At 46.8% G+C, this 22,438-nt stretch overlaps 1 protein-coding gene across 3 annotated transcripts in view; it reads left to right on the forward strand.

The window, feature by feature from the left end:
* The window catches only part of LOC109397845 (uncharacterized), a 313,472-nt gene extending 299,227 nt beyond the window's left edge, over positions 1-14,245 (forward strand). For all 3 annotated transcript variants that reach the window (XM_062844469.1, XM_062844470.1, XM_062844471.1), the window contains 5 exons: positions 7,258-7,380; positions 7,444-7,519; positions 8,009-12,869; positions 13,445-13,513; positions 14,174-14,245. In XM_062844469.1, coding sequence (XP_062700453.1) covers positions 7,258-7,380; positions 7,444-7,519; positions 8,009-11,928 — 4,119 coding nt within the window. In that variant the 3' untranslated portion in view covers positions 11,929-12,869; positions 13,445-13,513; positions 14,174-14,245. The remainder of the gene's footprint in view (positions 1-7,257; positions 7,381-7,443; positions 7,520-8,008; positions 12,870-13,444; positions 13,514-14,173) is intronic.
* The last annotated feature ends 8,193 nt before the right edge of the window (positions 14,246-22,438 follow it).

The following is a 22,438-nucleotide window of genomic DNA, read 5'->3' on the forward strand; positions in this document are numbered from 1 at the left end:
TTTGCCAAATCTCAGCAATGAACTATCTAAACTGCTGAGATCTCTGCAAAATTGTTGTTTGCTAATTACTCGGCTGTGCAAATCTCGACAAAGAACGAAAAAGAGGAGCGGACCTGGTGTGATGGTTAGAACACTTGACTATCACGCCGAGGGCCTGGAATCGAATCCCACTCCCGACAAACTCGCAAAATGTGAGTTCTTCCTTCAGAAGGGAAGTAAATCGTGGGTCCCGAGATGAACTAGCCTAGGGCTAAAACTCTCGTTAATACAGATAAAAAAAAATGAAAAAATGCTGATATCCTGGCAATATCTTTTTTTTATTCATTTTTTTTCTTTTTATTCGTAAATTGGCTTCTTTAACGATATTGCGATAATTCCATATTCGGAATCTGCACGCAAAACTGAGCCGAAATCCAAATTTTCACGAATTTTTATGCCCGGGAACCTATTTGAATTTGAGTCAATTTTAAGTTTATATGGGAGCGATTTGTCGAATCACCCCACGACGCATTTTGTACTGGGCGGAGCTGTCAAGCAGTTGCTCAGCTGTCAAAAGGCGATACACCCAAACCTCTATTTAGGTAATGAGTCGGGACTGCCTAAATAGAATTTTTACCTAAATGGATTCATTACCCAAGTAACAATGACAGCTGAATATTAGCTTATTCAGCCAAAGTTTTCAAAATCAAGCTTAAGAGTAGCTTATTCATCTATTGTACAGCAATAATGTTTGTTGGCAACCTAAATGGATTTGAAGATTGTAAAGAAGTTTAGGAAGGGCGAGCGCCTGTAGATTTAAAGGGGGTCATGAAGCGTTTCTGAGGGCTTTCAAAGGAGTTTCAGGAGTGGAGAGCTGGGGTCAGAGGTATTGCATGGGAGCTTCAGGAGCGTCACAGGGTTTTATGCGCATTTCAGAGGCGTTACGTAGGCTTTTTGGAGGGTTTATAAGGGTCACAGGTGCGTTACATGATTTTTGAGAAGGTTTTAGGGGGATTTCGAAGGCATTTCATGAAGCTTCAGAGGATTTTGGGCGAGTTCAGAGGCGTTACGCAGGCGTTCTGTAGACGTTTTTGGGGGTTTATGAGGGTCTCAGGTGCGTTACATGGGATCTGAGTGGGTTTTAGGAGGATTTCGATGGCATTTCAAGCTTCATAGGATTTTTTGCGAGTTTAAGAGGAGTTACTCAGGCGTTACGTAGGCGTTTTCGGAGAAGGTCTCAGGTGCGCTACATGGGGTCCGAGAGGGTTAACGGGGGATTTCGAAGGCATTTCAGAAAGCTTCAGAGGATTTTTGGCGAGTTTCAGAGGCGTACGTAGGCGTTTTTGGGGGTTTCTGAGGGTCACAGGTGCGTTACATGCGCTCCGAGGGGTTTTAGGGGGATTTCGAGGGCATTTCAAGAAGCTTCAAAAGATTTTTGCGGGAAGGCGTTACGCATACGTATTCGAGCCTTTCGGAGGGTTTCGGGGACGTTTCAGGGGGTTGTGAGGGGGGGGGGGTTAAGGGGGCCTACAGTTATTAAAAATACATTTTGGATCACTGCTCTTAAGTGAGCCTCAGGGAGATTTCAGCGGCGCTTCATAGCGTTTCATAAACGTTTCAGGCTGTTCCAGAAGAGATTCAAGACGTTTCTGACTATCTACGATTGTAGACCCGATGACATATACTTGAGGAAGCTATTAGAGATTCTTATACAAACATTCAACTAACCACTTGTCAGCACACAGTGACATGAGGCTGTGTAAGCGTGACTTTCATTCAATGATTCAAGCTCACAAGCTATGCATGTTGGCTCGGTGAGTTATGCTTAAAAAAGTTTTAAGGAAAGCCCCTTCCACCTCATCGCTCAACCCCGAGCAAAACTCCCCTTAACTCGCTCTTATAGCAATTAACGAACAACATTCTTGGAGGTATATCCCATGAAATTTTCTTCATAAATTCCTGTAGAGGAACCTCGAGAATTTTCACCAAGAATTGTTCTAGAAAACCTTCCATGTTAAACAAAATTCCTTAATAGATTACATCAGAAATGTCTCCGAAGATTCTACCAGATTTTCCCACAGAAATATTTTTAGGGATGCCTTAGGGACTGTTTATAAACCACGTAGACCAAATTTTGATTATCTCAGACCGTAGACTTTCGTCCATACAAAACATTTAAAGTACAACGGGGCAAGTTGAAACGGGTGGGGCAAGATGAAACACGAAGTTTTGAAATAGATTTGAATACAGTTTGGAAATTTATCTTTCGCAAAAAGATTGTTTGAATCAAAAACTATGTGTTATGGCGATCGAACTGTTTATCATCATTAGAAAACATCATGTTAACTATAGATAGTAGAGTAAACATAGATCCGTGATGATGAATCCGTTGTATCCAAACGAACTGTCAAAATCTGTATCCAAACGAGCATGACGTCACGATTTGGACAACATGAATGGAGCGCATGACGTCATATTCAATCGTCGCACTTTTAAAAATTGCTACTTACACGCTTGAAACATTTTAGTCAGCGGTGTCCGCGGATCTATGTTTACTCTACTATCTATAATGTTAACCCACTGTTTCAACTTGCCCCGGTGTACCTTAAAATGTGTTTCTCTCACAAATCTTCCTAGAATTCCTTCAGAACTTTTCCTGAGATTCTTTCACGTAATCCCCCAGAGATTCATTTATGAATATCCTCAGGGAATCAGATAGACAATTTATTCAAATATTCCCTCGAAGATTTTTTTTTTTCAAAAAATCCCCCATAGATTCCATCGTAAACTTACTCAGGAATTCCTTCATAAATATCATTAAAGACTCCTTCAGTAGTTTAAGGATTTTTCATTAACGTTAGAGGCTTACCTTAGGTGCTGTCCATAAACCACGTGGTCATGAGGGTGGGGGGGGGGTTCGGCCAATGCCATTTTGTATGGACAAATAAATTTTTTTGTATGGACCAATGATCACGCGGGGGGGGGGGGTTAGAAAAGTCCCAAAAAAATGACCACGTGGTTTATGGACAGCCCCTTAAACATATTTTCCATGGATTTTTTTTTTAATTTTCGGAATTTTCGAAGAATTTTCAACGATTCCTTCGGAAATTGTTCCAAGGGTTCTCCAGGAATCCTTTGGAAAATTTCGTCAGGGGTTATCGAATAAATGTCTAGAAGGTTTCTTTTTGGAATTCCTCCTGCTGATCTTTCAAAAATATCTCCTGGTGTTCCTTTAGAGATTCATCCAGGAATTCTTTGAGATATTCCTCCACAAATATTTACAGAAGTATTTTGTGAAATTACATAAAATATTGAAGTAAGGGTTACCTGAAGGAATTTCTATAGGATGTTTCAAAGTTTCCTGATGATATTGAATTTCATTGAAACAATTTCAGGCACAATCGTTGTAGGAGCTCCTGGAGAAATCCCTGGAGACTATCTGGAAGAACTCCTGAGATGGCTTTGGAGGAATTTCTAGAAGAATTTTATGAAAATTTTTTGGAGAAATTTATGGAAAAAATCCTGAAGGAGTTTCTGAGGGATTTCTAAAGGACATTCTTTCACGAAGAAGTTTCTGAAGTAAAGCTCGAAAAAAAAATTCTTGGGAATACGTGCAGAAATTGCAGACAAAGCTACAGGAGGAATTCTTGAACAAACGTCTTAATAAATTTCTGAAGGGATTCCTGGAGGATGATTTGGAACAAACCCTGGAAGATACTTCTGGAGCAATTATCGAAAGAACTTTTTGCAAATATCTGAAATGGTGGACAAAAATTCCTGAAACAATTTCACTAGAGGAATTTTCGAAGCAACTTTTAATCAACTGGAAGTTTTCTTAAAAGAATCACAAAACATTTTTTTTTTCAAGGTATCTCTGAAGCAATGCCTGGAAAATGGAAAATGCTGTGCAGTAATTCCAAGAAGAATTTCTTGAGATATTCCTGGAGAGACCTTCCTTGAGATATTCCTGGAGTAAACCTTGAAGTGATTTCTAAAGGATCTCCTGATAGAATCTCTGAAAAGATTCCTGAAGGGTCACTGAAAAAAATTCTAAAAGAATCCTTGAAGAACCTTGAACCACTGAGCTTCTCAATACTACTATATTCTAATAAGTGCTCCTTACGACGCAGAATTAAAAAAAACATTTCATGTTGCTCCCACTTTTAGGTTCTTGCAAAATCAACACGACCCGCGACCTTAGCCTGGGAGCCAATGAGCTATGCAAAACCTATCTATTATAATAAGTGGTCCTTAAGGGGTTATTTATGTTGAGGTCAAGCAAGAAATCGTTTTTTTTTTTATTCTTTTATCTTAAAGTATGGGCTCTTAAGAATGCTGTGTCAAATTTTCATAGAGATCCAAGCAGTGTAAGCAAAGATATAGCGTTTTGCGCATCGCTCCCTTATGAGCGCGTAGTACAAACTTGAAACTTCAAACGCGATTATCTCGGAATTATGTTTTCCAAAAACCGTCAATTGTGATCGTTCAAGGACACGACACATAAACAGCGAACACCAAAAAAAAAAATTGGTTGAAATTGGTTGAGAACTGTTTCCGCAATCGTAGTCACCACATCGACGTTTTTGGAAAACATGATTCCGAGATAATCGCGTTTAAAGTTTCAAGTTTGCACTACGCGCCCATAAGAGAGCGAGGCGCAAAACGCAATATCTTTGCTTATACTGCTTGGATCTCTATGAAAATTTTACACAACATTCTTAAGAACCCATACTTTAAGATAAAAGAATTAAAAAAATCGATTTTTTGCTCGACCTCAACATAGTATATAACTCCTTAACACCCAGAATTTGAAAAACTTTCACTCCTTCTCCTAGGAGTTTAGGTTCTTGTGAAATCAGTATGGCCCGTGACCCCCGCTTGATAAATACCGAATTTTTCAATGCCTCGATATTGTAATAAATGTTTCTTGAGCCGCGGAATATGAAAACTACCTTAACTTTCTTATGGCACTTCCGGTTCTTGAGAAATTTGCATGGTCCGTGGTCTCTGATTGGGAACCGCTGATCTGTGCAACTTTACTACATTGTAATACATGTAATGTACAAAACATGCTCCTTGAGACAGAGAATGCGAGAAAAAAAACCTCAACCCTCCTAGAACTTTGGGAACATGAGAAGTTCACGTGGCCTGCCACCCACGATTGGGAGCCACTAAATTTTGGAACACTGGTACTCCATAAGGGGGACAATTTGAGAAACAACTCTCAATTTCAATTATATCACATGTTGGGCGCTGTCCAGAAACTACGATGACTTAGTTTTGGGCATCTCAGAAACACCCAACCCACTCCATATCGTAGAATTGTGTCCACAAAAAAAATCCGAAATTTGTCTGGTTCGTAGACTTTGGCCACACATCAAAATTGAAATGAGGGGGCGCTATTTGGAATTTAGCGCGTTTGGGGAGGAGCTACTTGAGTTTGACGCAAACAAAATGAGCATAAATTGAGGTGTAAATGTATTAAAGAATTTTTAAAACAACTAATGTTACAAATTTCGAAAAAATATTTTAAAAAATTAAAGCAAAAACATGCTTTTGGAAATTTCATTATCAGGGAGACATTAGTGTGGATCGTTTAACTCCATAACCCTGCATATTAAACCGATTCCTGCTGTCCACGGCCTACTACGACTGTACAAAACTATACTTGTTGTGGAGCGGACCTGGTGTGATGGTTAGAACACTTGACTATCACGCCGAGGACCTGGGATCGAATCCCACTCCCGACAAACTCACAAAAATGTGAGTTCTTCCTTCGGAAGGGAAGTAAAGCGTGGGTCCCGAGATGAACTAGCCCAGGGCTAAAAATCTCGTTAATACAGATAAAAAAAAAAAAAAAAAAAAAAAAACTATACTTGTTTGTTCGTCACATCGGTCACACCATGTCCAAGATGACGACTTCCCGTCTACTGCGACGTTCTCGATCGAAATTTTTGTAATGCTTTCTCGCAGATTTCTCGTTAATTGGTCAGTTTTAACCAAAACCCTGCATATTCAACCGATTCCTCCTATCCACGGCCTACTACGTCTGCGCCTACAAACTTACTTGCTTGGTCGTCGTCACATCGGTCACACCATGTCCGAGATGACGACTTCCCGTCTACTACGACGTTCTCGATCAAAATTTGTAATGCATTCTCGCTGATTTCTCCTTAAATGGTCAGTTTTAACCAACAAACATATACCTATAATGTACCTATGATGTGATGCCGTCGTGTGCCAGATCGACGCAGATTCAGAGCGAAATGTGTCACTTGACGAATTCGCGTCTTGGCACAGAATCAAAACAAGGCCATCGAAGACAGCGTCCATCCATTTGTGGCTTTCTTCAGAACTACACGAGAACACGAGAACGTAAACAACATCCTCGTAGAACACCGGTTCTTGTTTGCGTTTGGGAAAGATATGCCTTCCGCAATGTCTGCCATCAGCGTCCGTTAATGCGCTGTAGATAGCGACGGACAAGGAATATAAGAAAATTTGCTTAATACGGCGCAGACCGAAATAGTCCCAATGAGTAATCTATTTACTCGGCCGCTTATTCGTGGAAATAATGAGACTTTTGAACTTTATCCGTGTCGTCGCTGCGCGTGGCGGGTTCAGAAGTCTTCATGGACCGCGTGGGCCTTCGGACACGCATCAGAGTAAACGAACTCCTCCAAGGAGGTGACATGGATGTCATCAATCATCTTGACAGCTAATCTAGGAAGTCATGAAAATCTAAAACGATTAGCGACAAAGTAGGCGTTGACTACAAACACTCTCATTGCGACGCAGCAGCATCAGCATGCCATGCAAATAACGACCTTGAAAGGCATCGAAGCGAATCCGACGACAACGCTTGCTTCAACCGATCCGGCGAATCAGCTGATCTTTGAACAAGACAAAATTGGGAGACATCTTTCAACAACGCGAACGGCAGCATGTCACGTAGCCGCGGTGCGTTGCAACAGCCGCCCATTACTCAGCACACCGAGCGCGCGCGGGAAGTAGCCAAACCGTCGGTTAAACATTTTATGCTGAAAATAGATCCACTCCTGCATACTATACGTACACCTTCGAAATGGTTTCGCTTTTGTTCCGTCCGCGCGTTCGCGCTACCAAAATAACCATCCGCCGCCATGAACCGAGCTGAGAAATTGCGTTCGTTCGTTCGTTCGGTGCATCCCCTGTTTAAACGATAGCCTGAAGGCAGCCAATTTTCGATACGTTTTGATTGTGCTCTAAAATTTGATGTACGTGTTCTTTCGCCTACAGGTCTCCAAAGTTACCACAACCCGCACCGTCAAGTCGACTGCCGCCTCTTCGTCGAGCAACGCCCCAAAACCGAGCGTCGAAAACCTAGAGCAGATCTGGGACGAATCCGTACTCAAGCAATTGGTAAGATCGACGGTTCAAAGTTCGATTCATTGGCAATTTATTGACACTTCTTCCTCTTTTCAGTTGGAATCGTCCACTAGCTACGAGGAACGCCGCAAGATCCGCGCCCGTCTACGACAGATCATGGCCGAAAAAGAAGGTACCGCTACTTACTAGAACCCACTCGAACGCCTCAAGAAACTCACTAAACGCACTCCAATATATTTCCGTTCGAAGGCCTGCGTTTCTCGTTACTTTTATCTTGCTCTTTGTCAAACCACAACCCACCTTGGACAGAAACTACTATCACCACCAACAACAAAAACTACAGTTTCTCTTCCGACACTTCTTGAACTTCTTCCACAATCTATCTTTCACAATCACCAAATGCGACAAATCAATTCCCGCCAACACCACCACCACAACCACCACTCCACCAACCCTCAGAACAAACCGATACGCCTACTACGTCCACATTCCCGCCATTGTAAGTCCCGCCTCTCAGTAAGACCGCCCAGATTAAACAAGAAGAAGCAAGGTAACGGTCGCCAGGCAACCGCCACAACCACAACCGCAACGCCCAACAAGTGCCCTACCGTTCCCCCAATAACTCTTGTTCCCCCGACCAATCGATCCGATTCTATTCCAGCCTGTGCCGACATCGTGGCCAGCGTAACGGCCGACCTGCAACGCGAACGGCAACAACTCCAGCAGCAAAAGAGCAACGACTCGAGCGGCAGCGGCGGCATCCACGGTGAGTCGCTCTTGTTGCCCCTCCTGCAGGGCATACTGTTGCACAATAAGAGCGCTGCTGGGGGCCAGGTCGGTACTGGTAACGGCGGCTCTACGGCCGTCACACTACCGATCCCACCGGTCGAAGACTCCGGCACAGAGTCCGGCGAAGACCTCCGGCTCCTAGCGGCCGGTTTGCATGACAACATCGAAATGTACCGCGGTATTGGTGTCGGAAACGCCGTCCTCAACGGCGCTGTCAATGGTGATGGTAGTAGTGTTAGTAATGGTAGATTGCCGGTAGACTCCGGCGATAGTATCTTGCATGAGGTTACGGCTGCCCTTCAACGGTTACAACTGTCACTAAGGGATGGGAAAAACATTCAACTCGGGTCGAACAAACGCAACGCTCTCCTAACTCTTGTCAACCGACTCCAGACCGGTCTTATGCAACCCGACCAACTTCCCGACCAAGTTTCCCCCGTCAACGAACTTGCCGATGATAACGCAGACGACAAGGTAGACTACAACCAGGCTCGACGTGGAAGCTCACGGTTCGCAAAACGACGCAATCGCAACAACCGCCACACGGTTGGAGTCAGTCGTGAAGAGCTAGCCGACGCACGCCGATTCATCGAAGAGATAGGCCGCATGGAAAGTCTGTCCGCCCACTCGCACTCAGCCACTCCAGAGAAATCCAAAACCCCAGAGAAACCCCTTCTTCCATACTCCCTACAGAAACAGCAGTCTCTCGGTACCGTTCTTCCGTCCAGCCCATCTGTACCTGCAGCATCCACCTTCGCCATGAAACGCCCTAGTCAATTTGTACCCAAAGAGCTGAACCAAAACCCTGATCCGGTCCCACTAGTGAACGGCCGCGATCGTAAGGCAAAGCAGAAGCTCTTCCGCCAATCACAAAGCTTCGAGCAACCTTCGGTCAACGGCTACGAACTTTCCGCAGCACAACACAAGCCGATCGATGTTAAACCCGTTCCCAAGAATGAGCCCTTCAAAAAGCCCGTCCAGACGGCTGCTCAACGCGCACTGGTCAAAAAGTACTCTTTCAACGATGGCTCCACTTCGGAAGACGACGAACCTCGCAAAACCGCCGAACAGGTCGTTCTGCAAAAGAACGCCCCCAAAGGTACTACCGTTGTCAATACGGTTCAAAAGATCGTCAACCGTGAAGTGAAACAAGATGCTCCGGCCAAATCCGTTCATCCAGCAATAGCTCGCAAGAACGCCATCCACCGAAGTCACACTCCGGAGTCCCACGAGGCGCCTGGTGAAAGACCAATGAACAAATACACTAGCAAAAAGCTCCGCATGAAGCGAGCTAACACGATCGATATCCCGAAGAAGCTGCTCGCCAACGGCGCAGACTCGGACGATGACTCTGACGATGAACAGCCAATTAAGCCGAAAGAACGTCCACGCGAAGCCAAAGCCAAGACTCCCGTCGCCACGGCTCCGAAGCCGCCACCCGTCGAAGTGCCGGACTTCAAACCTAAGACTGAGAATGACTTGAAATTTATGGCTTTCCTGCAGAAGCAGAATCAAGCTACCAAGCAGATGTGGACCAATCCGGTTAAGGAACACGTCGGAACCAACAACTGGACCAATAAGTTCGGCAATCTGAAGAATAACTTCGAATCTGCCGGTAAGCAAAGCAATCAACCCGCTCCGATGCGCAGCGCTCCCAAGAATTCAGCGATGAATTTCTGGAAGAAAGCCGAGACCCACTCTTTCGATGAGTCCCATCTGCGTCAGCAGGCGAAACCTCCGAAGCCGCTTCACACCAACCACGTGGCTCCAAAACCCCCAACCCTGCCCAAGCTCCCTCCCAAACCAGCGAACAACCCTGTTCAGCATCCACCGGCTCTTCCGGCCAAACCCAAAACTGCTCCGCAACCGCTTCCTCAGCCGGTTGTTGTGAGCAAACCTGAACCCAAGCATCCGCCCTCAATTTCTAGCCAGTTCACCCACGCTCCCACTTCTGCATTTAAACCCATACCCAAGAAACTTCCTCCGGCCAACCTGGATTTCAAACCCGTCCACCATGAGCCTGAAATCATCAAACCTATCCCCTCGAACGTTTCCTGCGGAATCGTGAAGCAAATCGTAGCAACCGGTTTCAAGGAAACTCCAGAGGTCAAGCCCGAACCCAAGCAGGTTCAGCTCGGACTGGTCAAATCTCTGGCGGCTGCCGGATATCACGAGACTCCCTATGTTCCGCTTCCCAAGATCGAAAGGACCCCAACGCACCACGTGCTCAACTATCAACCCCAGAACCCGGATCGCGCCGAGTCTCCAACTCCACCGGCTCCTTGGGTTGGTAAGAAGACTACGGATAGTGCCGGGCTCGTGGCCAGCATCGCTTCGACCAAGTTCGCCGCGAACCAGTTCGGAATGAATAAGGCCGGTCTGCCAGCTCAAGCTCCGCTCACCTATCAGGGTTCGCTCAAGTACAACGAAAAGCCTCTTGCCTTCCAAATGCCCGATCGTATGCAAGGAAAGCGACCATCGCTACCGGATGTGAACAAGGCTTCTCAGCCCTCCGTGGCATCGGATAACTTTATGTATACTTTCACGGATTACACCCAACCGGAGTCGGTATCCACGTTCTCGTTGAACCGTAGCGATTCGTTGACGAATCCGGAGAATCAACCGCTGGTGTTGACGAGCACCAATTCGGTGTACAGTCCGGCGGGGCAACAGATGAGCTACCTTGGTGTACGGGAGCATCGAGACTCGGGATCATCGTCTCTATCGCCATCGAACATCGTCGTTCCGATCGATGACGACGTGGACGACCTGGACTCCCTGGACTCGCAAGAAATGCGAGTGGTAACCAAGGTCATGCGAGCTCCGGTTAGCCAGCAAGCCAGCTATTCCAGCAACAAGACAACGCATTTGAATAGTGGAGGCGCGGATGATCGTGGATCTATGATTGCGCAGAACCTTCACAGCTCTCTGAAGAAGATCCAGCAGAAGAGTCCGACGCCGCCGAACAAGATTGCTATCGCTGCGGCGGCGGCTGCTCAGAAGCGATTCTCGCATGACTACAGCGGTTCATCCGATGGCCTGTCGCCATATGGACAACGATCGGCGCCACAGTTCGCGCTTCCGAAGGTGGAGATAACTCCTCAAACACCTGCCAGTGCTGTTCCACAAGTCCAGCCTCCTCAGTACGGTTTACCAGCGCATGTGATCTACAACCATGTGCCTGGCGTTTCCCCGACCCGCCCTGCATACCAACCGGCTCCACTGGCTCGTACGGACTCTTGGGTACGGTTGAACCAACAACCAGCTCCGAATGCGTTGTCACGAGCCAAGTCCAGCCACACCTTAGCTGTTCCCCAAAGCTACGACGGAGGCTATGGACAGCCGAACCGAAACGTTTCCGATAAACAGCGCACAATGGAGGCGTACTTCGCCGGTCAGAAACCCACGATGAATGCTCTCTCCAAGACTTCTTCCTCGCATAACATTTTGAGGGACAAATCCGGCATGTCACAAAATGGCGCCCGACCCGTGTCGTATGCCTTGGGGCACAGCTACAATCCAGCACAGTACAACATAATGACCTCGCAGCACGCTGGAAGCAGTTACCAACAGCAGCAACAGCAGCAGCAGCAGTCGCCAATGTACGCGCAACGAGCGCCACCTATGATGGCGCAGCAGCAGCAACCACAGTACTATCAACCTCAGCTGGGTGGCGGTCTGTCACGTAGCCGGACCATGCCTCATATACCGATGAACAACGTGAGTCTTCTGGACGAGGACAACGTGGAGGATGCATTTGAACAGCTCATGAGCCAATCGTTCGCCGTGTAAGCTGCGGGCGAGTCGCGCTCGTAGCGGAGCAACGAGGTCAACCCCCGAAGTAGACTTCCGCACGCCGACCCCAGGAGGGGTCGTAGGAAGTTGAAACCACCATTCCATGTAGTGTTTACTGTGGGATTTCTGTGTTTTGTTTTGTATATGATCGTATTCTGGGCGACGAACGAATCGAATCGAAGCAGGCTGTGTGTGTGAAGACTGCCTGAGCAAGTTCCGTAGGAGAAAGAACAGTAGGCTGTGTAGACTATCTACCATAGGTTGATATTAGCGATCGAAGAAAAGCGTTAGCGCGTGTGTTTGTGCGACGAAATCGGTGGAACTCCATCAAGGCAAGCACCAACAAATCGAAGACATTGCCAATACCCACATCAAAACTCTCGCATGCAGTTGTTTTGCTAAGCCGTTTACTGCATTCTTACTACTACTACTGTCGTTTTGTTTCATTGGAAAACTCTGTGGAACGCTTGGATTTGATGTACGTGTCAAACGCTTAGTCGTATAACTCGTGTTTGGAAAGAAATCCGGACATTTTGTTGTTACGGGGACATGAACTGATATTTTTTGTTTTTGGTGAAGAAGTGCCTCTTTGAATGATTCGCGCCGCTGTCACTGTTACACATTTTGTGATGAAATTTTTGGATAGAGGACATCCTATCGCCTAAGAGCATAAACCTCGCCAGAGTGCGCCACTGAGCAATTCCATAGTCGGATGATTCTACTACTACTATTACCACCCAACGGCAAAAAAAAAAAACAAAGCAAACTGGTCGTGCAAGCGTCGTCCTGTCTAGATGTGCATCCTAACAACCACGCACGCCGGGTCCCAAAGAAGGGCCCATCCAGCCGCACTCTTGACCACCCTCGAACTATGTGATTGATGTGCGTATAGAGAGGCAAGGTACCCTACCCTACTGTACGCATCGGTAGAAAGCCCAGTGAGTTTGAAATGCATCTACTTTTTTCTCTCAGTGTATTTTTTGACGTTTTCCGCTGTCAAAGTGTGCCGTGCCCCGCGCCTTACATGTCAGCATGTGTGTAGAGACGTCAAACGCGCTTCGCGTGCGCCCGAACTTCTAGTGCATGCTTCTGCGTCTAGATGGCAGCTTTTTTTGGACACAAACCGCCATCTAGAGTGTCACATTTTTAGATCGAGAACATGTCCCTGATTTTTTTTTTTCGAGTGTGTGTTGTTTGTTCTGTGTCATGCAGTCCTCATCATGAACTAATTTAGTGAACGTCGAATCATCACCAAATGCGATCAGCCGCCATCGAATTGGACACCATTAATAATGTATAAGCAAAATTCCGCTCGCTCATTTCACCGTTGTTATGCATTTGTATTTCATAGTATGTGTAGATTTGAAATCAAGAATCTTAGCTTTAGCGGTTTTGAAGCTTGTGTTCCTCTTAGATGTACTGATTAACCTAGTACCTAGCATTCCCTATAGATATCCCGCTTAAAGGCACATCAGCAACCAAGCTCTAATGGCGTTTGTTTATGTACTTTCAGAAGTAACCACTACGTCATCCTCAAAGGTCCAGTCACAAGATGGCGGCGTGGTAACCACCCGAACGACAGGTGAGTGTGCGTTTAGAGCTTTCAGCGAACCTTAAAAGCTCAATTTCTGACAGGGATCAAGTAATCTGACGTTTGGATTGTGCCGAATGGTTAAAGCACAGAGAACAGACGTCTATCTTCGCTTTCTGCCTTGTGTAAAACTTTGTAACGATCATATCAGAGTATGCGGCTATGCTCCCGTTGCGCGGCGCTAGCGTCCTATCACTTACATTGTTGTGTTGTCATATTTGTTTCCAGTTCTCGCCGTTTTTGGCCGTTTGGCGCTCGTGTCGCTTTGTGGGCCAGTGTATTTTAACGATAAACACTGCCATCGTGGGGCCAAATCGACTTTATATATGGGGCAGTCTCCGTTGGTGGCGTTGAGGTACACTTAAATCCATTACACACGATTTCGACGTATTTTTGTTCGAGCTTAAACGTCTGTTCTCTGTGGTTAAAATATGAGCTTTGCAATGAATCGGAAACGAATCTCATGTTTTGAAATAAAAGCCATAGTTATCAAGAGTATAACTTACTTTCCGGGGCCTTTCTTTATCAACACGAACTGATCGATCAACTGTCAAATGATATAAACCATACGTCAGATCGTTTGATGCCTACCAGAAAAAGCTTCACGAAAGGAAATTGTTAAAACTAATGTCAAATTATCTCATCCCTCAGTGACAACCAAAACGGTTGGCCCAGCGAAACCCATGTCCGCGATGGCAAAATTCCGACAACTTGATAAGCAAAACTCCATCACATCACAATCACCCCCTAAGTAAGTATTGTTATGAAATTTTGACAGATTCCATCACATACGAAATATGCTATTTCCATTAGATCGAACATTACCAGTAATATCGCTTACTATAATCTCAAATAAATACCATCAACTGAATCATTACTAATTCATAGAACATTGTTTAGAACTTTAGTTTTGAATAAACTTGGTAGTCAGTGATCAGACATAGAGAAAGCAAATCATTCATTTGGTAGACAGTAAACGTAACTAACAAATGATTCATGGTCACCCTAATATGACAACTGACAGTTCTAACAAGTAGATATTTCCTTTATGCGAACGACGAACCAACTAAAATGAACGTCACTTACGTTGACCAGTGCTGCCATCTTCCTTGAACGAACGAACGGCAAAGAAAGCGTGAAAAGACCCCCTCCTCCCATACCCCTCAAAAAATCGAACTCAAAACCATTGTGTCTCTTTTTATGTCCCTTTCTTCTTTCTCTTTTTCTCTTCCCTATATGCTCTATTATTATGTGTTAAAACATCTGTTCCCCCCGTGAAATGTTAAACGATTTTTTGCTGTCAAAATAAATAACTGTCAACCACGTAGTTCCCCTCGAACACCGTCAACCCCGTCGACACCGGGTGCCACCGCCGGGCCCATGTTTCAGTTCACTGATCCGTCACTGAACCGCCGCGCAGCCACTGTCAAGGACCAACTGTTGCAGTGGTGCCAGAGGAAGACAATGGGATACGAGGTACCTATATACCGCAATCTCTCCTCTAAAACAGCAACAGAGAGTCGCTATACACTCAGCAAAAAAAAAAAACATCAAAACACACTTAAACTGTCCAATGCGCCCCCGCAAAACGCCCGCAACAAAAGCCAACTGTTGTTGTACTTCTTCTTTTTTTTATTCTTTGTTGTTTGCTTTGTTTACATTTTCCGCTCAATCCGTCACTGTCACGGGAAATTTGTTTACACACACACACAACACATTCACGGAAATGTAAAGAGTGTCACTTGATGTTGACAGCTGCGCTTCTATCTTTCCTTTTTCTGTATAAAATCGAATGTTTGAAATAAATGTAAACAAACGGAGCGGACGAATCCAGGACTTCGTTCTGCTGCCTAGTTTCTTTTTTCCTAACACTAGAGTTATCATAAATGTAAATATTAAACATAAATCTTTTGAAAAAAATCTATTTTTTATGTACAGTATATCCCCTATTGTTTATGGCTGTCAAACATACGTCACCTACACCGCCACAGATCACCGGAAATGGACGTTCGAAAACCAGTCTCTCCCCTTTGCTGTCTCCACTTGAAAGCAATTCGCCTGTTTGCATGCTTATAGCTACTCTAATCTTTGATGTTTTGTACCGTAGCTTCTCTGTATAGACTTTCTGAATGTGGTTTCTTTGTTTCCTGCTTGAACACTAATCTCAAAACGCTTTTTGCTGTGACTATTTTAATTTCTAATTGTACAAATATATACTGAAAGAAATTGGTTGTGGTTTACTTTTCGATCAAACATTTTGTTTACAACACATTTTTTCTTTACAATATTTCAGATAAAAAATGATCAAATTTTAACACAACTTTTTCTCTCGTTTTCTCTCTCCCCCTCCCCCTGCCGCGAACAGAACGTTAAGATAGAAAACTTCTCCACCAGCTGGTCAGATGGAATGGCATTTTGTGCGCTGATTCACCATTTCCTTCCAGAAGCTTTTGATTTTACCAAATTAACACCGCAACAACGACGTCACAATTTCACACTCGCCTTCCGAGTGGCTGAGTAAGTATGTTTATGAGTTTATGAGTGTTAAGATGAATTGAAATCCCTCAGTATTACATAATACAAACATTTCTGTGCTGACTGTTGAAACTGTTTCAACCTTCCTTTGTCACCTATGAAAAAATAATAATAAACTAGATGTCTGATGTTGAGAATGCTTTGGCATCCATGAACACAACAGAAGCACGTGTTAGATGAAGAAATATAGATTTAAATGTCGAAAACGAAATCCCCATGATCCGGCGGGAAACAAACACAAAACTCCTTATTCGCTAGAAGAGCGCTTCTATTTCTCCAAGCACTTCGGATGGGATTAGATAAACATTATAGATAGTAGAGTAAACACTTCTTAACTATCTATTGATGAACATGTATAACCCGATAAGACCTGTGTTATGTGGAAAATTACTTCCCTATAGCTATAGATATCTTCCCTTAGGTACCATCCTGTGAACCCTGGCTTTCGTGGAACTGACATATGCAAAATACCATCTGGTCTTTGAAGCCAGCCTGGCAGCTCTGCGTCTGCCTCTCAAGCCGCGGAAGTCCAAGAACTCTGCGTCCAATACAAACAATGACGCATAACAAATCGTGCATAAAGGCATATTAACCAATTGGACAAAGCTACGCAGGCCAAAAGGCTGTGGAATACTGGCATACAAGGCTGAGCTATTGAATATCATACGAGACAGTGCTACTATAGCACTGAACAACATCTGCTGCTTCAACTTCCGGTTCACAACAACCACCTCAGTATTGTGGTGAGCCAATTCCAGTTTTCTGGAGCTCATCCATTCCTCCACAACCGTGATTGAGCGGCAGAAGTCAACTATACCTCTTCGATCGATTCACCGTAGACTTCCAGCATAATACCGGCAGCGGAACTTGAACCTCAACACCTCGTCGTTTATGACATTCCATAACACTGGACCTTGTGGAACTCCTGAGGTTATGCAAAAGTACTTTGAATCCATCTCTATGTCCTATACGTGCCAGTACTGGATTCCGAAAATAATTACCGAGAATCTTTTACAGGTACTCGCGTATCCCCAGGCTTTGCAGCGCTCTAGTAATAACTGCCCAACTAGCGCTATTGAACGCATTCTTTACGTCGAGGGTCATTTCTGCACAGTAGCGATTTCCCCTCTTCTTAGCCTGGAGAGCTATCTCACCAGTTTTAGCAAGCGACAAGCAAGCATCTACGGTTGACTCCGGTCCGGAAGCCGAAACAGTTGCTTGATAGACCATCCATACCCTCGGTGTATTTCAACAGTTTGGTGAGGAGGATCTTCTCGAGAAACTTCCCCAACGCAACAGGACCAAACTATGCCTCTTACACACCTCCGGAAAGACTCCCACGGCCAAACATATTTGCATAACATATCTAAACATTTCGGGAGCTACTTTTTAAACAGGTTCCGCATTTAATCCGAACCTGGGGTCCAGGATTTTGCGATCCCCGCTAGTGCTTCATCGGTGATCTCAGTCATCGATGCAATCCTACGGAAGGAGGCCAAGGACTCGGGTCATGACACGGAAAAAGCCTCACAGCCTGTCTCTGAATAATGCTCTGTGGGTACTATTACACATGTCTGTAGGTGACCCTGTAGGTGTTTTTTTTTCTAAACCATATTTAAGGGAAATATCTGCTCAACAGACACCCGAACAGGAAGGTTCGGGTAGTGTGGAGTTAAGGCCGTGTACTACAACAAAAATAAAACCCAGGACTACTCTCTCCTCGACCCACCAAACAACATTCCTATAGTCGTCAAACTCTTCGTCTCTCCGAAACCTCCAAGAAGGTATTGCTTTAGAGAGGGAATAGTGCACATCGCACCCTCAAGGTTAGCTGCGTAGCCTGCAGCAACGAACACCGATGACTCGCTTAGGAGAGTCTATCACGGTAGCATGCTGGCGCTTACCCAGTTTCAAGAGTGGTCCTCACCACTCCCTTCGTCCTCGGAAGGCATATCACTACCCTTCAGGCCCTATCGGCTGTACCAGAGGGTTGCTGTCAGCAGGGTCTCGACCTGCCCCGACCCTTACCGGGGACCCCTTTCACATCGCGGGCTCGGATCCAACCCAGTGGACTGACGCCACGACTGCACCGCTACCGGGACTTCCTCTCCGCGGCCACTTAATCGACCGCAGGGCACCGGTATGACCTACGAAGCCGACTCCGAACCCCTGCACCACCTCTTGTACCGCATCTGAACTAGCCATTCTCCGTGTCCACGCGCCACCTCCTCTGTAGCTCGCAGACGATATGGGTGATAGCCGTTGAGACGGCATTCCAGCTAAACTCATCCGGAGTTGTGTCCTCTCCGCATGTGGCAAGCATGCGGTCACGCATTATGCGAAAACGCGTGCACACGAACAAAACGTGTTCCGCCGTTTCCTCTAAACCAACACAAACAGGGCATTCAGGAGAGAACCGCGAAACGGTGTAGATACTGTCGAAAGCAACAATGGCCTGAAAGGAACTGTGTCAGGTGGAATGTTACTTCCCCATGGTGCCTATTAATCCAACTATCTACCCTCGGTATCATTCTATGGGTCCATCTTCCTTTGGTGGAACTGTCCCACGCGCGTTGCCATTTGACCAAGGAGGCCATCCTGGCAGTTCTGCGTATGCCTCTTGTGCCGCACTCCATGGCCTCCCTGATAAGGATGCCGATTGGCACCATACCAAAGATGACGTAGAGTGCGTCGAGTGACTCGGTATAAAGTACGCGCTCGCAACCCTCAGGCACATCAGCCTGTAAGTACTTTCCAGCTTACTACGGTAGCTTTCGGTACTTAGAGAAGTCCCAACGTCGAGCCGCCATACCTTAGTATATATCTAGCGACACTAGCCAGAAGCTTGCCCTTACTGGCGTACACCGCAGAGCTATTGGACATCATCCGGGACAGTGCCGCAATAGCTGTGGAAGCTCTTTTACAGGCATAATCAACGTGGCTTCCAAAGGTGAGCTCATCGTCGATCATCACGCCGAAGCGCTTCGATGTGGAAGTGCAGTCGCCTGCGCTGATCACCGCCTGCTGCTCCGACTTCCGGTTGTTCACAACCGTCACCTCAGTTTTGTGGTGAGCCAACTCCAGTTTCCTGGACCTCATCCACGCCTCCACAACCTTGATCGAGTGATCGGCAGTCAACTCCACTTCTTCACGATCGTCTTAGACTTCGAGCGTAATGTCGTCAGAAAAGCCGACAATCTTCACTCCCACTGGGTACTCTAACCTGAACATCTCGTCGTACATGATATTCCATAACACCGGACCCAGGATGGAACCTTGCGGGACTCCTGAGGTTATCTGAAAGCACTTCCGACCCACCTCTGTGTCGTTAACTAGTACTCAATTCTGGAAATAACTTCCGAGAACCTTGAACAGGTACCCGGGTATCCTCAGACGCAAGAGCGCATCGTCAATAGCTGGCCAGCTGGCGCTATTAAACGCATTCCTCACATCCAGAGTCACTACTGCACAGTAGCGATCTCCCTTCTCTTACGCTCAAGTGTTTTCTCGGCAGTTTTTGTAAACTGCATGATAGCGTGTACGGTCGACCTCCCCTTCCGGAAGCCGTACTGGCCACTCGAAACACCATTTTCACCCTCGGTGTACCTCAACATTTTATTGAGGATGATCTTTTCGAGCAACTTCCAACACGGCGGATCAAGCATATTGGGCTAAATGCCGATGGTTCTCCGGGTGGTTTCCCCGCCTATAGCAATAGAACCAGGCTCTGCCCCTTCCATACTTCTGGGAAATCTACCTCGTCCAGACATTTCTGCATAGCAGAGTGACCTGAACATCTCGGGAGCCTCTGCAATATGTAGCTACTTTTAAGGCCAGGTTCAGAACTCCATCCGGACCTGGGGCCTCATCTACGCTATGGGACTTTGCTATCCCCGCAAGTTCCACATCGGTGACCCGCTCTCCTCATCGCCAGTCCCAGTCCCCGGCTGTCCTACGAAAGGAAGCCAAGGACTAGGATCATGACGTGGGAAAAGCCCCTCGGATATCTCCTCCAACATCTCTGGAGATTGCTCTGTAGAAGCCATAACACCTCTCGTCTTGGCCATCACGATCCCGTAGGCATCACCCCACGGATTCAAAGCAGGTCTTTTTGCTTGCTCATCTCAGTCTTCAGCGCGGCTTTTGCAGCGGCGAACACCACCGGCTGTTCGTTTCGCTCAACCTCAGATCGTGCGCGCTGCATCCGCCGTAGGCAGGCGCGACGAAGGTCCAGTAAGCCGGTGGCCTCCCATTTCTAGGGTGGACTCGACTAGGCATGGTCGCATCGCACGCACGCGAGAGCACCGCTACCAGCTCGTCGCCGTCTAAACCAAGTAAGTTTCGCTCACGGCGGAGCGCCTCCCTAAATATGTACCTCTTCGTCGAAGTATGATGTCTTCCACCTGCGAGGGCTTGGCCTTGGCCTAGCCGCCTCTACCTCTACCTCCACGATGCCTGCTGTTGATGTAGTCGATACTAACTGTAGCGAACCGCCAGGTGATTGCTAGCTAACTTGTTAGGCCACGACTACAAAAAGACACGTCAATAATCGACTCCGCACCGTTTCGACTAAAGGTACTATTGGTATCGACATTAGCCAAGTCGACATCTAATATGGCCAGTGTCTCTAGCAGGATCTGACCCCGCTGGTTCATGAAACGGCTTCCGCATTCCACGGCCCAGGAATTAAAGCATCCGCAATTACCACCGGCCTTCGCCCTGTTAGCACGGTCGTGATGCGGTCCAGTATCTGTGTAAACTGCTCGATCGGCCACCGTGGAGGTGCATAATAGCTACAGGAGAAGACCCCGTTTCATGCCCCGTTTACTTTGGCGACCACGAATCCCTGATAGGTAGTGGGACACCTACTCCTGGTCCATTTTTCTGGACCCATCCGCGACCCAATTGCCGTTGTCGACGGGTACTCGGTATAGGTTTGCTGTGATGGCGATATCCGTCCACCACTCAGAAATCGTCTGACAAAGCAATTGCTGAGCCGCGTCACAGTGGTTCAGGTTTAGTTGTGTTACCTCCACTGTGATTTGTTGTTCACTGCGGCTTTCTTGAAGGCTGGGCACCTTGGACCACCCGATGGCGATGGATGCCTGTTGTTCGCGGATTTTCCGGTACAGATTAAGCAAATGGGTGGACTCGTGCAGCCTTGTGCCTTATAGCCTTCGGCGCCGCATCTCCTACTCGGTTTGCTGCTGTCAGGGCCTTTGCTGTGCCATGACTTGTGTCCTGGTTCCAGACACCTAAAGCAAACCTCCGGTGGCTCGTGGTACGTCGGGTGACATACGCACCAGCCTATCTTGATACTCTTTACTTTAATGGACTTTTTGACGTCCGCCACAGGTAGCTGAACCATAGCCACAGAGAAACAGACGTACCACTTAGAACAAATTTCACTAAAAATCATCGTCACGAAAACGTAATCGCCCAATGCTGAATATGCTGTGTTTGGCCGGGCCGCCACTAGATGGTGGTAGTGAGCAAATGTCAAACAGAAGCAAAAGCGATACCAGCGCCGCGAGTGGTCAATCGACCTACTACTGAATATTTGAATCAACCGTTAAAAAGATGATCGATGGGAAGCGATGAGAGTGTGACGTCTGCTTCTCTGTGCCATAGCTATATGTGTGCCTGCCGGCCCCTTTCGTAGCCTAACGGCTGCGGCGGCCACCTGCATATCGCACTGTTTCCGCAGTGCCGTCACGAGCTCTTCCACTTCGGTGACCTCGTCCAGGTCTTAGGCCTTCAGAGTCGCCTCTTGTGTGAGAGCCCTCACCTCTACTCCTTCGCCAAGGACCTCTTCCACCAACCTCTTGTAGGTGGCGCCCTTGCGCTCCTTATCGCGCTTCAGCTCCAGGATCATCTCGCCCGTACGAGTACGTCTAATACTGCGCACGTCGGCTCCCAGACCCTCGAGATTGGCGTCGCTCCGCATCGCCTTAAAGACGTTCGAGTACTTCGACTGTTCCGTCTTGATGACAAGTGCGTTGCCTTTCTCGCAGCTTGGCACATACTTGCTTATACCTTGGTTTGGCGTCCCTCACTTCTACCTGCGGCTTCGACTTCTTCTTAGTCCAAGGGGGCCCTCCCCTTGGTTTGCCCTACTCTGTGGCTGCTGAGGGCCTACCAACGGTTGAAACCCATCCTTCCGGGACGGGCCAGCCTCCCCAGCTTTCCGGGAACCCTGGCTGGGGTCCGACTTACCGGCATTGCTGGCGACCTTCGAGGTAAGTATCTGCCTAGCCTTGCGGGCACCACCTCGCCCGCTTCTGTGAGTGCTTGTCACGACCATTCGCTTCCGCCACACCACTTGAACTACCTGCGAAAGCGAAGGCCTCCGTTTGGGTAAACTTCGACTCCTTTTCCTTC

This window comes from Aedes albopictus, chromosome 1 (genome assembly GCF_035046485.1).
Source record: "Aedes albopictus strain Foshan chromosome 1, AalbF5, whole genome shotgun sequence".
NCBI classification, from domain to species: Eukaryota; Metazoa; Arthropoda; class Insecta; order Diptera; family Culicidae; genus Aedes; species Aedes albopictus.